This window comes from Ambystoma mexicanum, chromosome 5p, assembly GCF_040938575.1.
Source record: "Ambystoma mexicanum isolate Mex_15411 chromosome 5p, UKY_AmexF1_1, whole genome shotgun sequence".
In the NCBI taxonomy this organism is placed as follows: Eukaryota; Metazoa; Chordata; class Amphibia; order Caudata; family Ambystomatidae; genus Ambystoma; species Ambystoma mexicanum.
The window spans coordinates 846,743,798-846,760,585 of NC_090930.1; the positions used below are offsets into that span (position 1 = coordinate 846,743,798).

A 16,788-nucleotide genomic window follows, 5' to 3' on the forward strand; every position below is an offset into this window, starting at 1 on the left:
TCGCCCAGCCAATAGGCTGTTAACGGCAATTCGCTCCACTCACGGTTCTGCGCTGAACGGCTTGCCATATGGGATGCTGGGAGTTGAACTGAGGTTAGGAATTACCTGTGCCCCTAATGCCATATTGTTCTTTAATGTTTATTGGCATGAGGTGGTTGGGATTTGGAAACTTTCCTGCACACCCTCTCAAACACTATTATTCATTGTAAATGTATTCATGAAAATGGGTTGGTTTATTTTGCTGTGGTGACCTTAATTCTCTATGTATAATGGAGGACGAATGCAAGAAGCAATGGCATATCGCTATACTGCAAGTGGGCTGCTTTGGAAGAGTCTCTAATGGTTGTAAATGGAAAACTTGCCTTTCGTCAATGGGGCTGCAGGTTTTAAATGGTTCAGTTCAGGGAGACTGTTCGAGTAATCCAACGTGGCAACAGGGTCTTCTGCTTCTATAATTGACTATATGTATGTTGACCTCTTCCTTTTTAACGAATGTATCAAATTGAGTATTGTTAAGAATAACTGGAGCGAGCATAGCATGCTATTGGCTGACTTGATTTAGACTTCGGTAATATTGAATATTGAAATTATTTACATCAATCGCGGGAACAAACGTGTTATTTGGAGGGATTCTACCATAGCAACCCTAAGTGAACATCTGGCAGGAGTATTAAGTACACGAGATACGCCTGGAAGTTGGACACTTTTAACTTAGATAACTTTGAAAAATCCATCGAGATTATCATAAAAGAGGTTCTCCCAGTGAATAATTTTAAGAAGCTCAACACGTCACCTTCACGTAATCGACAAATCTGTTGCAAAGACAAAGTAGGTATATCGAGCACATATTAGATCCATCATTAAGCAGCCCGTGCCATGAGAAATGTTTGATGATTAGAAAAGTTAAACAGTATAGCCATATATGTATACAACGTTGAGCAACTTTATTGAAATATTATGCTGAAATGATGATTGAATTGTTAATAAAGAGAAAGTTAGCAGCATTTTGGGAGGTGGTAAACTCCCAGCAAGCAAATCAATACATGAAGAAATGTAATGTGGTCTATGACAACGATTGGATTAGCCATTTTGAGGAAGTGTATTCATCGTTCCATACTGAGGAAAAGGGGCTTGTTGAAAACCCCACAGGGACCAAAGTAAGTGGGAATCCGTTTTTGATAAGATAAAACTCTATAGCCATTCAAGGTCTCCTGGCAGTGCATAACTTGCAAAAAAATACGCGCCGGGGCCAAAATATTTTCTAGCACACCTGGGACACATTGGGGTGGGCAACTCCTAGTCCACTATTGCCACCACCCACAACTGTGCCCCACAGTGTCAGCATGTTCAGGGTTAAAGCTGCAACTCCCACTGCCTATTGTGTGTGATAGTTGCACTACCCGTAGAAGATGTGCAATTTCCAGATACCAATTGACATAAAATAGCATAATATATTAGTTTAAGGCAAATGTTTGAGTGCTTCATTATACACATCATCATTGTTAACATTTTGCTCGGATTTTATAGGTGGCAGGTGGAACACGTTGACATATAGCGACAGAAAACAATAAGCAAACTTGCTTTCCTCCTGTGCTAAATTGATTGACAAATGAAGGAAAATCATTCTTGAACCGATGAACTTGCCTGCCAAACCCTGCAGCAAAATCTTTTTGTATTGGTTGGCACTAATGACAGACACTCCTCATAGGCAGTGGCCTTTTCCCTGGCTTTTCCCCTTTGTGAGTGCTGCTGGCTAGTGGCTGTCCTCTTGTTGTCAACCCACACTACTGTGAGAGTGTTACTGGTTATTACTGTAGTTGAGCTACACCAATTTTTTGGAGCAGGGTGTGAGCATGGCCAGCACAAACAACCAGCATTGTCTCTTTCCCACTCATGGTTATGCATGGAAATAGATAACTAGTACTGTCCTGCCCACCTGGGTCATCAAATTCGTGAATAACAATGAGCCGGACCAGGAGGAAGAGATTGTGCTCAGTTCACATTGTTGTTGCTTGTTGTGTGAGAACTACAGAATGAGATCTGAAATAATAAAGTTGAAAAAACACCACATCACAATCAGTCATAGTCTGAGAAAAGAAAGTGCTGGAGCACAAAAATAATTGTCAGGGCTGAGCCCTGGCAAACACCCCCACAAATTAAGCACTGGACCCAACCTGTTGTCTAACATTATTTATAGCAGATGGAGGAAATTGGTCTTATATTTTAACAATTCTGTTTAAAAATATCCTTCCAACTGAAAGTTTAACTTCCTCCTGCAGAACGTCATATGTAATACCTATATGCAAAAGGCATGCAAAGAATGACCCAAAAAAACAAATGCCTCATATCTATAATGGATGCGGACAGCAAACGTCACTTTTGTTAGTGAAGATTGGGCTAGTAGAGTGGGGTGACTCAATAAGTTGCAGACAGGATTCTGAAGGTCTCACAGCATCAATATCAATGGGTTCTTGGTCCGATATTTTCACTTTACTTGCAATAGGAAAGAGACCTCGGAAAGAGACCTCGGTTCATATGGCCTTAATAGACCTGTCGGCTGTCTTCGACAGTGTCGACCATAGACACCTGTGTGTAAAGTTGGCTCACTGGGGGATCTCGGATGGCCTGTTAAGACTTATTGTAGGCATACATGAGTGTTCTATAATTCAGGTCCATCTAAATAAAGAGGGACACTTGTCTAGGCAAATTAAAACCAGGTCAGGATTGAGACAGGGGTGCACTTTGGTACCCTGCTTCTCCAATCTTTACGTCTCTGACATAGGGAAGGCATTGAGACCTGTGGCCTTTGTTTCACCTAAAATGGGATCCCTGGTCATTATATGGTTGGCCTATGCAGACAATTTCTTAATACACTGATAGGTCTGCAAAGATTGTTGACTGCTTTCTTTACGTACGCAAAAAAGAAATACATTTTTAAAGGTAAATCCAAACAAGACTAAAATCTTGCAGTTTGCAAAAAATTGACGCTGTCCATATACCTGGAATTTAGTGAGTGTTGCGTCAACCATTTCGGAATGTTTGTTGTATTTGGGATTCCTGATTACTGGAACACCTAATAAATATCTGTGTATTATTTTGAAGCAAATAACAACGCTATTGGTGAATCAAATGATTAAAATTGACATCAAGTTTGGGAGTTTCTCTTTAAAGCCACTTTCTACACAGGGAAAGTGATACCAAAACTTTTATACGGCTCTGAGTTATGGGGATTATGAACCTCAGTTGTTTTAGAAAAAAGAGAAAAGTGCTGGTTGTGCCAAATGTAATCCTGACCAGCGCCACTAGGTTTGAACTTGGACTGGTTCTCCTCAAAGCCAGGATGAAATTGAGACTTTATCATTTTATCTACGTTTTCCCCAAGCAAATCACCTTATATGATGCAATCAAAACATTGTTGTTGAAAAATGCATCTATGTTCAGGCTACTGAGTAAATACTGTGATGTCCATGCTCGGTGATTTGGACACAGCTCAATATTTGGGGCACAACCCAGGAAAGTTTAAGACTATGTTATTTGAGCATGACTGGTGTGATACCACAGACAACTTTCATAAATATCCATCATTAAGTCATTTATCTGCGGAGTATAAAAAGAGGAATAACATCCCCCTATTTGAACATTTTATCGAACCGTAAATATAGAGACGTTTTTCTTCGATTTCGATTGAACCTTCTCCACACCAGGGAAATTCAGTTGAGATGGAAAATTATTGACACTAATAGTTCATACTGTCGGTTTTTTTTGTATGGTTCAGACTACACTAGAAACAATAAGACATTTATTAATAGAATATCCCACTTTTATTGCATCTTCGCATTACATATCTTGGAAAGTTTGTCTAGGATATATCAAAAGTGAATGGGAAACACTATGGTTGCGTTGTTTGGAGGCGGTCTCCTCTTCGGTGGGCATAGCTGTACCCAGTTTAAAAAAACATACAATTGGGTTTGGAAAGATGAATGTTGGCAGAAACTTTTCCTTTTATTAAGATTCTGGTTGTATATGAAATATATTTATTGTCCTTTTAATACATTATATAATTGTGAATAAGAGAGTTTTCACGAATTTTGATTTGGTGTTTATATACTTCCTGTAATAATTTGTGTCTTTGTGATACTGAGATGTTTGAATTTTATTGTTTTTGGACTTCTGTTTTGTAAAGGTTTCTAGTAAACCGTAAACAATAAAAAAAAGCCTTGCTGAGGTATACCTGTCATAGGATAATTGAAACAAAATCTAGAAGAGAAACACTGGAAGAAAGAAAATAGGCTACGAGAAATACAGCTGTTTCGAGCATGCGAGGCTCTTGACCTTGAAGCAAGCACTAAGGTAAGCTAGTTTAGGACCCTCTCCCAGACACATTTTTATGTTAAGTAAAGAGAAAGGTCCATTGACTATTCTCTTTTTCTTTTCTCCCCCCCCACTCCCCATCCCTTTTAGTCAATAACAGTTGGACAAATGTTACAGTGGGGAAGCACGTGTGCCTTGGTTCGCTAGATGCTTAGTGAAGGTAAAATGTCTTTTTTTGTGTAAAATCCGATACACCTTTACAGCCACTAGCACCTTAAACACCTAAAGCATAACGACGTAACACCGCTTTTGCAAACAAGAAACATATTATGTTTCAGCTAAAATGTACTTCAATGCCTACAGGAATTGAATTTAGCAGAAAACTTTGCCTCTGAAGCGGAACTAGAAAATGTGTATTTACTCACTGAACGCTAGTGAGAAGACACAGTGGGAAACCACGAAAATTGGAACTTTTTTGCAAAGCAGCAAAAAGAGTTTTCAAAAAGGACATTTAAAGGTATAGATGAGATTGCCTTTTTTCACAGACCCTTTTTTATTATGCACCTTTGCAGGCTTATAAATATTTGTTTAAGATGAGATTTGAGCTTTAGCAGGAATGTATAGTAAGGGTGTTTCCTGGTTTCTATTTGAAGACAGTTGGGTACTTATTGGCCCATCCTACCAGTGGTAATTTTTTTACCTTTTTGTGCACAGGGAGATTAATTAACCCCAAGCATTCTGGGTTTGAGTCTATACAAAAATTTGAGTTTGCTCCCCATTCATGAAATAACTAGCATACTGAGGAAGTTCATAGATTGTGTTTTTTAATAATGTTGTTTGCCTATATTTTTAAGCATTAGTTAATGTTTTAAATCATGGTGTTGTTGTTATGTGTTGTAGCATTGATAAATCCTTTGAATAAGTCTACTAATTCTGAAGAAGACGTTGACCAATGGATATGAAAAATCTGGCCAATTGATGTCAAGTCGAAACTATACAAAAGGAAATTCAATGATGAGAGGAATACTACTAGAACATTCTTGCATACTTGTAGTTGATGAATAATGGTGGACTGTCAAAGTAGGACTATTACTACTGCAAATGTTATTTAGAATGTATTTATACAAACCAGATTTGGTTGTGAAAATGAATGGTTGAATTGTGTATTAGCGATATATGTATAGGAGAAATGTTTACACAAAAATGCGTTATTTGCACACAAAAACCTTTTGTTTACTAAAAATATATGTTTGTTGGAAATGAATTGTTGTCTTATAACTGCTTAGAAATTATGTATTTTATGAAATTGTAACAGAATAAAATGATATATTTTTAATAAGAACACACTCTCTGGCCCTCAGCATGCGTTTTCTGAAACACATTTATTGAGTTTTTCAGCACATAGGGCATCCTATTTGTTTAGTATATATTGAATTTACCCCAGATGCCCATGTAGGGGTCCCCACCTAGTTTTTGGATACGAGAAAAACAGTTACATAGTTATGCATGGCCGATATCTTAGGTGCTTCATAAGACAATGATGTGGAGTGTCCATGGTTAATACAATACATTGAAGGAAGCTGTTCCTGCATCATCAGAGCTGCCTAAGCTCAGGAATTGGCCCAAAAAAGCATTTTTCTGAGTCTCTGGGAGAGACTTCTGGTATACCGCAGCCGTCAGAGGGGTCGGAGCGTTGGGAAGGCGTTTCTAGGTGGAGATTAAAGCTTGGAGGACCTAACGGAATCCGAAGCAGTACCCTGCAGAGTTCTCCGTACAGATTCAGAAAAATTCATCTGACTGAGTTATCACACAAACACAGTTCCCTTGATCTGACGACACCTTGCCCTCACTGTCATACATGCAGGTATGTAGAAGTAATGTTCCCTCTAATTATTTTTCTCTAAGTGCCGAGATGGTTGGCTTTCGTGCACACATTCATTTCCATGTGTGCAAGTGACTACCGAGGTAAAATGACTTTGTGAGCATTCCTAGTTATTGAGTTATCATCTGCAAAGTGAGTTTTGAAGGGAATTTCCCCTTTGCAACCACTGAAATTCTTTACAAATGTATGTAAAAGGTGTATCTTAGAGCACTTTTCCCAAAGACGTGGGCAAAAAGAAAACAGATATGCGATTATAAAGAGAGCTCATCAACCAGTTTAAGACTTCAAGATATGCTGCACTACCTAGCAAATGTGCTCCTGCACAGAGAAAAATGAGTATACACAAAAAAGCATTGGATGCTTAGTGTAATAGTTTTAGTTTTGGCTATTAATTTGTCGACAATGCTCAGAGACAATGCAGAAAGTGTTTTATGCTATTGGAAAAAAACATTAATCTGTATTACAAAAAGCATATATCACTTATAAATGGTGTGGCTGGCAAATAATTTGTATAAAATACAATATTTGCTGATGGTAAAATGGCAAGAAAACTGCCATTTCAATGAAGTAATTTGCGTAAGGATGATAATTACATCAGAATAACTTCACTACAGAATATGATGATCAGAGTTCCTGTCTCTCTGTTTTGCATCCACATTACATTGACCTGGGAACAGAGCTGTGACACTCACTCAATACGAGTCTGATAGCTAAAACATACACACCACCCATTTGTACTCCCTAAAAAACAGGGAAATGTGCCCAAGAGAAATGGAAAATAATGAACATATAGGATTTTTCCCCTTGATTCGACCCACAAATCTCCATTGATATTTACAAATCAGTGACCAGCAGAACAGTGGCATAGGTAGGAACTCCAATAATATTACTGCCTGATCTCAAGAGGAATTTTAAGGGGAACAAACATCTTTCAATAAGCATAAAGTATCCTTTTTACTTACAGTCAGTATCCAATAGTTGAGCAGACAGCTCGGTAACATATTGTATGTAATGCTTTTGCTAAGGAACCAGGAGTAACAGAAATTCTGGTGCTTGAACGTTATTCATATTACAACAAGGAAGTGAACGTATGTACAAGTCTGGTAACTTTTCTCAAAGGCCAAGGTAGGAAGAGTCAAGGTTGTCTGGCAATATCTAAACACGGCCTGGGGCAGAAGAGAATCCTAAGGTATAATAAGTGTGATATAGTATCAGAATAATAGGTAGGGAGGTAAGGTTGTTTGGTTAATGTGTGCAGGCATATCTCAGTTTGATCTTCTGTTCGTGGAGCCACTTTTTTCATATTCGTTTTAACCTCTTGGGGATGTATTCTATGTTTAGGTTTTTAAGGTCACGCATGCTAGTATGGTAATTTAAATAGGCTAGTTGACCAGAATATCAAGACTACTTAGTATAATTTAGCTTCATTAAGAGAAAACAAATATCAGGTAACTGCTGTGGATTGCGCCTTATTATTTATTGAGAAGGTGGGAATTGTCTGTGTGCGCTGCTAACTCTTCTGAGTGGCACTGAGAAAGAAGCTGGGCAAGCGCACATATGCACACAGCTTCGAGGGAACATTGATGTAGAGTAGTTCCAAGGAGAGTACGCAGCATGAGAGGAGGCTTAATCTTAGGAGATGTAACCACCCAGACATCCCTGCCTCTGCTACTGTAATAAGTTACCTGACACATATTTATTTGCATTCTGGAAGTTGTAGTCTTTCAATCAAGATGGTGGAGAAGAAAGATAGAATGATACTGTTTGTTGAATGTATTTCTATAGTGGTTTACATATTTGTAAAGTGGTTTATTATGGCGTGTGTACTTTTGGGAGTATTCTTTTTAAAAGTGTGTATTCTTGATCTCGACACATTGAACCCATTTATACTAACTAGTCCTGAGAAAATAGGCTGTCAGGACACAAAATTGAAGACTTGTCTCAAATCCCAGCTTCACAACTTCACTAAAGAGTGAGATCTTGTGCAAATCAGTTTATCCTTCTGTGTTTAATCTGCAGGAGTTCTAATGTGAACTATATAAGCCCTGACCAATGGCTAGCCTATATTCTTAATTTCGATTAGCAGCCGGCGAAAGGGTGTAGCAGCCTCCCAGCCCATCAGGAGGCTCAGAACGACACGTTTAAGACCCCGTTCCGGACCCCTCAGAGTGGGAGGCCTCCATCTTCCCTTGCCGGCACCGAGGGAAGAGCGGCCCGTCGCACCCCTGCATCCACTTACCACTACCCCTACTGGAGCTCCCCGGTCCCTCGCTAACATCGGGAACTGTAGTGTTCTACATCCCTGTCCCAGCAATGACTACAATTGAAAGAGAGAAGGGACTACGTGCAGTTCCCTTCTCCCTCTTCCATAGCGGCTATCATGGATTGTAATTTTTTCCAAGTTGAGAAACAGCAAACGCGCGGTTTCTCAAGTTGAAAAACAAACTATTAGCATCCCGGTATGACATGCCAAGACGCTAATAGCAAAAGAAAACTCGCAGGGGAGGCATTACCAGTCAGGCAATGCCCCCAGGTACGCCACCCACCAACCCACCGCACCTTTGGTTTATTAATAAAATAGATGGTGTGAGCCATGGAGATTTTACACAGCCCCCAAATAAGCCTATTGCATGCTCTGGAAAGAACCTTTCCTTCATTGCAAGGAGGTGGCCCGAAGAAGGGAAAAGCATTTCACTGTGTGACATCATAGGTCTGTGTCTGTGTCTGTATTTGGAGTTTAAGGACATGGAACTTACCCTGCAATCACTGCATTCAGGCAAATTGCATAGTTTCTGGAAAACATGGACCGGTACTCTGCACGTGCCATCTTTCAAATCATCTGCACCCCCCAAAAGACTCTAATCACTGATCTCACACCGGTGTAACACCCCCAAACGCTCCTAAAATTGCTTAAAAAACTTGGATTTGTAAATGTGGGTATGGACTGTTGCTTGATATGTGCATTTTTATGTACCCGGGTAAGGGCCACCTTAACACTTTGAGGCTTCCTTGAAGGGCCTCTGTGTACAGGCGCCACTGAACCACCAACACGGCAGGGAATCTCCTAGCAAGCGGCATGGCTCATTCCCTGGTGGGCACACAACAGGGCACCTATTTGACGAGTCTAGGTGCTTCGAAGATGCTGCAGTGGGGATTTAGTGCAATATAAAATCATGGTGACAGAACATAACAGAAGCCAGTTCACCTTTGCCTACCTGCGCACAATTGGTTGCAGGTAGCTCTGAACTATACAAATCTGTAACACCCAAGGTTGTTCTTCATATGCGGAAGTCTTATGAAAAGTTCATTTTCGCCCTCCAATATTTTCGTTAAAATATGTCGCTGGTCAAAACATTTTACCATACAGAGTGAACTCTGCTACTTATTGAAGCATGGCCAGGGCCACATTGTTCCATTGCATCGTGGCTTTCCTCTCTGATTGGTCTATTACATCATGGATAGCGGATTGAGAAAGTTGCCCTCACTGCAACGAGAGGATGGTGCCTCCAAACAAACCCCCAAACATTCTCCATCAATCCCCTAAAAATACACATGCTCACCAGCCACCCATTCACAACCGTATGCACACTAAATGAGCACACACCCAAATTCGCCTGGTCCTTAAAACCACACAGCCCCACGCACCATTACATACTTTATGTGGGGGACATAAGCCCTACAGGTCCATAAGAAGTGGCTCCTCTGAAAGCACAATCATCCATGCAACAACTAATCCCACCATGCATCCACAAACCAAGGGTCACATCCACTAACTCACCCACAAAGGCATGGACACACACACATATTCTATTTCTTCCATCAATAAAACATGTAGAGCTGTTGCCATTGCCAAAGCATATTCGTTTTTATGTAGTGATAATGCGAAATAGGCCAACATTACCTAACCCAAAATTACCGACCTAACCAAAAGACCTAAAACACACACCATGAAAAGTTTGAACTATAACAAAAGTTCGAACTTTTTGTGGTGTGTGTTTAGGTATTTTGGCTTTTGGTGAGGTCGGTCAAAAAACTTTTTTTTTTAAAGGCTGCAGGGGGCTACTGGGGTGTCCCTCGCAAACCTCGCTCACTCTAGTGAGTGGGGGTCACCCCTGCAGCTCACCCAACTTAAAAAAAGGGAATAAAAGGCTGGGGGCTGTGTGGGTGTCCCCCGCAACTCCCCCTTACTACACTATACAGTATAGTGAGCGGGTGTTGCGGGGTAAACCCCTATAGCTGCCCGAAAAGAAAAAAAAAAGAAAAAAGAAAAGGACCCTGCCACACCGGTTCCCGATCACGGAAGTGAAAGGGAACAGGTGCTGCATGGACACACTACATCGGAATGAAAGATAAGTAGGTGGGGTGGGGGTGTGTTGGGGGTTTGTTGACAGTGGGGGGGTGTTGGCGGTGTGGGTGGTGTGGGACGGTGTTTGTATGTATTTAGGGTTGTTTTATAATCGATGACCGAATGGGAAATGTACGAACATTTTTGCATTGGGTACATTTGCCATGCGGTCATTTCCGTTGCAGGTTATTTACCCCCGGTAAAATCACACAGATCTGGTAATGCAAATCCAATGCACTTTAATTTTGTTTTCATTGTTTCTACTGGTGATAGAAGAGCATCATACATGACGTAATTCACTTGGATGTTGCATAATTGGCATGTGTCACACTGTCATATGATTAGTGCCAACTATTAAAAGAGGATGTGCCCTGTGCGGCAGCCATTGAGGTCAAGCAGAAGGACTTCCTCCCTTTTTCTCCCCGCGTCTCAGCCTGGCTCCTTTCTGGGATGTGCAGCACAGGTTGAAAACTGAAGCAGGAGCTCGGTGACTGTGCCATTGGAGTCATCATTGGCATAGCTGTTGCTGTCTCAGGACGAAGGATTGTACGGTCAGACCTCCCAAGACCCTACTCCAACTTGAGGGGATCTCCCATTTCACTCATGCACATTTCCCCTCCACTCACACTCGTCTTCTTCCTAGTCCAGACACAGCCAATGGCAGAGCTAGGCCTTCACCAGTTTTCTCACTCAAACTGACCACCCTCGGGTAGGCCATATCTCTGTCCATGTATGGGGGCTAGAAGCCCCCCCCCCATCTCCTCTGTAGGCTGCTCGTTCTCTTGTGTACTAGTGTCTCAAGAAAGAGACAGAAAATAGATCAGAGGAGAGTTGAGTGGCATCTCCAGGGGAAATATGGAGTTATTGAGGTACACGTAGGGCGTTTTCCAATGGGATTGCGCTATTATAAGCCTCTCTTGAGAACTAGCCCCATCGTCTGATTCACATCAGCTCTGCCATACCCACAATCCCTGGTAGCTCGGCCTTCATGGGAACATCATGCTCAATAAATAAAAGCGTTTCAGCATAAAATTACACCACCATTTCCTCTCTTAATTGTTATTTAAAAAGCGATTCCTTCGACGCTCGTCTAAGTAATCAATGTGTATAAATCAGCAAAGCCCTGAGCCAGTGGTCGGGGACACACGCCCTTCCATCAATCGGGTAAGTCACACACGCTCCCACTGCGTGCACATTCAATGTCCGCATCGTTATTACTCGTTACTTGAGAACTCATGTCTAAAAGCCCTTCAAAATGAAAAAAAAGAATCCGATGAACGGCAACCCAATGAAGAAGCTCAATTCAGAACATAAAGGGGGGTATTATATGATATTATATGGCATTTCAACGAGCCTATGCACAAGTGTTTCAAGGCTCGACGAGGCAAGGGAGGGGGAACAGAGGGAAGACAGAGACAACGATCCTACTATGCCAGGTGACATTGAGATCATGCAAGTGGAAGGCGAAGGGGAAAGGGGAAAAGTGCGGGGGCAGGGAGGGGGCAGTGCAGTACATGGGATTGATAGTAGAAATAATAAAATAAAGAAAAACAATAAATAAACAGTGCAGCCAGCTGGTGGCAAGTGCAAGGGTAAGTGCAGACATCAGGTGTCAAGTGCCTTATGGATACAGAAAACAGTCCCTAAGTGCGGTGGTTGCCAGGGAGGCAGTGCAGGTGTGCAACTGGCGGGGGAGGAGACCGGGGCCCGAGATCAGAGGAAAGCCAGGTCACCAGTGCAATTTCAGTTTCAGGGGGCTGTGAACAAAAATTGCCACTTCATCGAGCAACATTACAAATATTTTAAAATGCATGAGTGTCAGTTTTCAATCGTATTGAATTAGCCGGCTATGCGTGATGCCAGGCTGCGAAGAAAAGTCATTCCCCTGCTTTTCACGTGTAAGGCACGTTTTAGACGTCTTCTTGCAAGACGAGCATTTAATGCTGGCGTTGACAATAGTGGTACTACTTAGACACACAACACTATGATCAGTTTTAGTTTCGATAACTAGCACCCAGTTGAAATAGGTACTCGTTGTATCGACCTCAGTGATAAGAAATGTTGAATTTGGTCCACTGTGAGTAAAGCACGTGACCCTCAGCATGAGGTGGTCTCTGCGGTACCACAGGTGCCTCCGACAGAGCAATCTCACTGATAAACATGTACGAATACATACTGTAGAAATTCCAAGCACTTATTAAGCACAACAGGAACGCCACAGTTGTTTGCCACATGTACAATATGAAATAATTACCATATGTATAAAAGAACTGAAGTATAATTTTCTGGCCAACACAAACATCTTTTAAGGATCCACAGCTTTTAAGAGTGATCTGCCCATATAATTTTTAGTTTGTGCTATTTGGTGGTGCAAAAGGGATACGAATAAGCCAAAACTATTAATGAAGTACAGCTAAACATGAGGAGAAGGGAATAAGGGCACACAGCCTGTGGGTGTTGTTTGGTTATTTACCCACCCAGTAAATGCCCATGGCCATTCTAATCCCTATGGTTATTCCCACCCACCTCCTGCCCTTCCCTGTTGGAAACACATCATCCTGGGATCTATTTGGGCTAGCTCCATCAAGTAGTAACATAAAACATTGGCATGCGAGTTTTATTTTTAAGCAGTATACTGATAGTGGATGGCTTAACGTCATCTGTAAATGTGCTTCTAGTGTAATAACAATGTCTTCAATAATGCCTTCATCACTTTATTTATATCTGTTCCTTGCACTGAAATCCTGTTAAAAACGCTCTGACAAATCCAACAGTGTTGTCTCGTGTATAGGTAAGCATTTCCATGCAATTCGGTCATATGCCCAGTTAATCACACCATTTGTCAGCTGTTGCCATCTTTTTTCCAGATAGTACAACTATCGCAGTGCTTTGAAAACGCGTATCCCATGCCCACATAAAAGCCAAAAGGGTTGGCTTTGCAAATGCCTGCTTTTTCTAAATATAACATATTGTAAATGATGATGTATATTTTTGGGGTGCTATGTCGTCTATCATCTTTCACCTAGCTCCAAGAGTCCGGATTTGTTTCGAAAAACACTGCCAGGTATGTTTTCTAAGCTCTGTGGGACTTAAGTGTTCACTTAAATCCTAACTGGAAAGCCCACCAGTTTACTGAGTGCCCATCCAAAGACCTGGAGAGGGTACAGGTTCCAATATATATAGTCTGTTAAGTGTGACAATGAATAGTACTGCCGGGTAATAGAAACTCCTGTCATTAAGGTGACTAGAAGCAATTAAGGGAATGATTCCCCCCTACAGGCATTGCTTTAAAAAGTTAAGTTCATTCTTTCCCCTTTCCCCATGCCAGTCACCAGAGCACTGTTGTGGTGCAAGCATGTGACCAAACGTATAGCAATGAGTTTGAATATATATACACACAAATAAATTAGGCAACTTTGTACAGCATATATATACAGAGAGAGAGAAAGAGAGAGAGAGAGAGATAGAGAGAGAGAGAGAGAGAGAGAGAGAGAGAGAGAGAGAGAGAAAGCTAGCACAATTGAATCATGGTCTGAACGATAAAAAACGTGGTTGCTCTTTACGGCTTTCAATTCTGGGATTTCTGAAGCTGGTCCCATAATCCACTGGGCGACACAAACATTGGTGTAGTGCTTCTATTGATAATGATTCTACGTGCATAGTTCTCAGATACAACGTCGACAGAACATACACATCGAGCATGGGTCTACTGGGGACATGCTCAACAAAAATGTACTCACCATAATTGTAGTTTTTAGCCACGTAGGTTGTCATCGAAGGTTTTGTCTTTTTACACCTGCATCGATCTTAAGAGTAAACGAAAAGGAAAAAAGACAATCGTCATTTGCAATTAAGTCCCCCTGGCATGTGCAGTCTGGCGTGGAACATATGGTTTGTGCTTTACCAAAGTCTGCGCTCTTGCAATCATTCTCATGAGGTCCCTCTTGGACCATCATTTCCTCTGTGAAACCTGCCCACTTCACATCTGAAGAATAAAAATAAACAAACACCATAAGATCGGACAGGCAGATGAAACAAAATGCAAAACATTTGCACATAAATCAGATATAACATTTATTTAACTCTGTGAAGTTGTGTTCCGTTACACTTTTGATAAGTCATATAGCTTAGTATGTATTGCGATTTTAACATATTCAAATACATTCCCAGCTTTCCATTGACGAACTTTGACGGCCACTTCATCCAATCTGGAGTGAACTCAATGGGTTGGCTAGCTATGATAAGCATCGCCAAACAACAACATGCATTTGACTTCATTTCTCAGTGTTCCGATTAAAATGGACCATTAAGAATCTCGAAAATGTAGACTTCTGACATGTCTGCCCAAGGGTAAGGCGGCAACAGGGAGCGTTCATTTACGAAGAAAACTGCAAGGTGCATGTGTTCAAATGTAAAAGTCCCAAATACATGACACATGTTTTTGTGACACCGACAGTTACAATTCTGAACTTGGCATGTAGTCTCGCAATGGTAGTGGCAATTTTAGGGCAGTCTATTCGGGGAAACGGGCCCCTCGCTAGCACAAATAGGATATTCGCTTAATATAAGAATAACATATTGGCCAGAATTATGTTCGGCCGAATATTTGATCTCCTTTATATAGACTTTGGAAATCTCAAAGTTGCCATAAGACGCTCCTTTCCTATTGACTAGAATATATGCTTCAAATAATATCCATGTTACTTCTCCAGACAGGTGCTTTTTTTGATGAAAATAGCACTGAATGTTGAGCATTTTGAACAGTGGGTTTGTGACTTTTGCCCGTGCATACACTCCGGCTAGTGGTTTTGGAAACGCGCCTCCTCTTACCTTCAGGGCGATCGGTGACTATGGCTTCCGGTGAAATGCAGACCCCTCGGTCATACACCGGCAGGTCATCGCACGCCAGGCTTTCCGGCCACGTGTGGTTGTATCTCTTCATGAGGGGCTCGCAGCCGTCCCTCGCCCTCTGGCACAGAGATTTGCACGGCCTGATGGGGTCGTGCAGGAACTCCAGGGTGCAGATGGGCGAGTACATGGCGCAGAGGAAGAATCGCAGCACGGGGCTGCAGTTGATGTTCACGAGCTCCTCGTACTGCTCGATGGCCAGCACGGCGTTCTCCTGGGTGCTGTGGTGCAGGTGGTTCGGCATGCGGGTGATGTTCCAGGGCATGCTCCTGCACATGGGAATCCGAATGGCTTCGCAGGCGGCGGCGTTGACTCCCGTGTCTGATCCCACCCAGAGGCAAAGTATGGCAAACGCCGGGAACATGTTTGCAACTACTGAAACAAAACGACGTGCTCTTTAAAATAAAGTGCCTTTCCGGAAAACAGGTGGCAGTCCCCTTGCAAAAATCAGTCTATAATGGCCTGATGCTGTTATCCTGAAATAAGGCGAGCCAGGCTCACTGCTTAATGTTCAACACCAGGAAACTCTCCCTTTGTCCAGTCCTCTGGGTGCAAGGGATCTGGTTGCAGACAGCCATGGAGACCGCACGAGGACCTTTATACCAGAGCCAAAAGTGACGCAGGGTCCGTCCATTTCATCTAGGGATGCATCAGTCATGTCCCACCCTCCTCAGACATAGTGACATCACCTCCATTGGTATTAACGCCATGCCGACATCACTACATTTCTCATCAGCTCCCATCCTGAAGTTCACACGTTACTTTTGATGTCTGCCATAAAACAGAGAAGCGCCTCCCCTCCTCCAGCTCGGTTTTTTCAGATCGTGCGATGAACAAAAAAAAAGAAAGTTCGGGGTCTAGAAATGGCACAGCCAGCTCTAGTAGCACTGTCGGCTAACGTGCAGCTCTTTCCCCCGCTCACTTACACCGGATTTTCAAAGTGCCAGAAACATGAACTCCCCCAGTCTTTAATCCTGTTTTTCTTTCCGTTGCCGGAAGGGGGCTACGATTTTCGTTTAATTTGTCCAAGATGTATGTATGCAGCTGAACTTTTTTTTTTTTTTGGACAAATAAGAGACGTAGCCCGAAAACGTTCCTTGGGAAGCTGAGAGTGTGTGTTATTTCTGCAGCAACCAGAGCGCGCCTCTCGGGTGCAATTGGAGTCTGCGAACACAAGAGCGACTATGAAGGGAAACGTGTTACAGGGGACCTGCCCTATTATTCAGTGCCCGCTGGGTTGCTGAAAGATGGGTAGGCGCATTGATGGGTTTCATCGGCTTACACGTCAATTTGTTAGAAAAATAAAAAAAAACTCCTAGAAAGGGTAACTGTACGCTTGCCA

At 42.0% G+C, this 16,788-nt stretch overlaps 1 protein-coding gene across 1 annotated transcript in view; it reads right to left on the reverse strand.

Moving 5' to 3' along the window:
* The window catches only part of SFRP4 (secreted frizzled related protein 4), a 201,814-nt gene extending 185,432 nt beyond the window's left edge, over positions 1 to 16,382 (reverse strand). Inside the window, exons 1-3 of the mRNA XM_069613270.1 lie at positions 15,369 to 16,382; positions 14,443 to 14,523; positions 14,279 to 14,344 (exon numbers count right to left, since the gene is read on the reverse strand). Coding sequence (XP_069469371.1) covers positions 14,279 to 14,344; positions 14,443 to 14,523; positions 15,369 to 15,810 — 589 coding nt within the window. The 5' untranslated portion in view covers positions 15,811 to 16,382. The remainder of the gene's footprint in view (positions 1 to 14,278; positions 14,345 to 14,442; positions 14,524 to 15,368) is intronic.
* Positions 16,383 to 16,788: the final 406 nt, after the last annotated feature.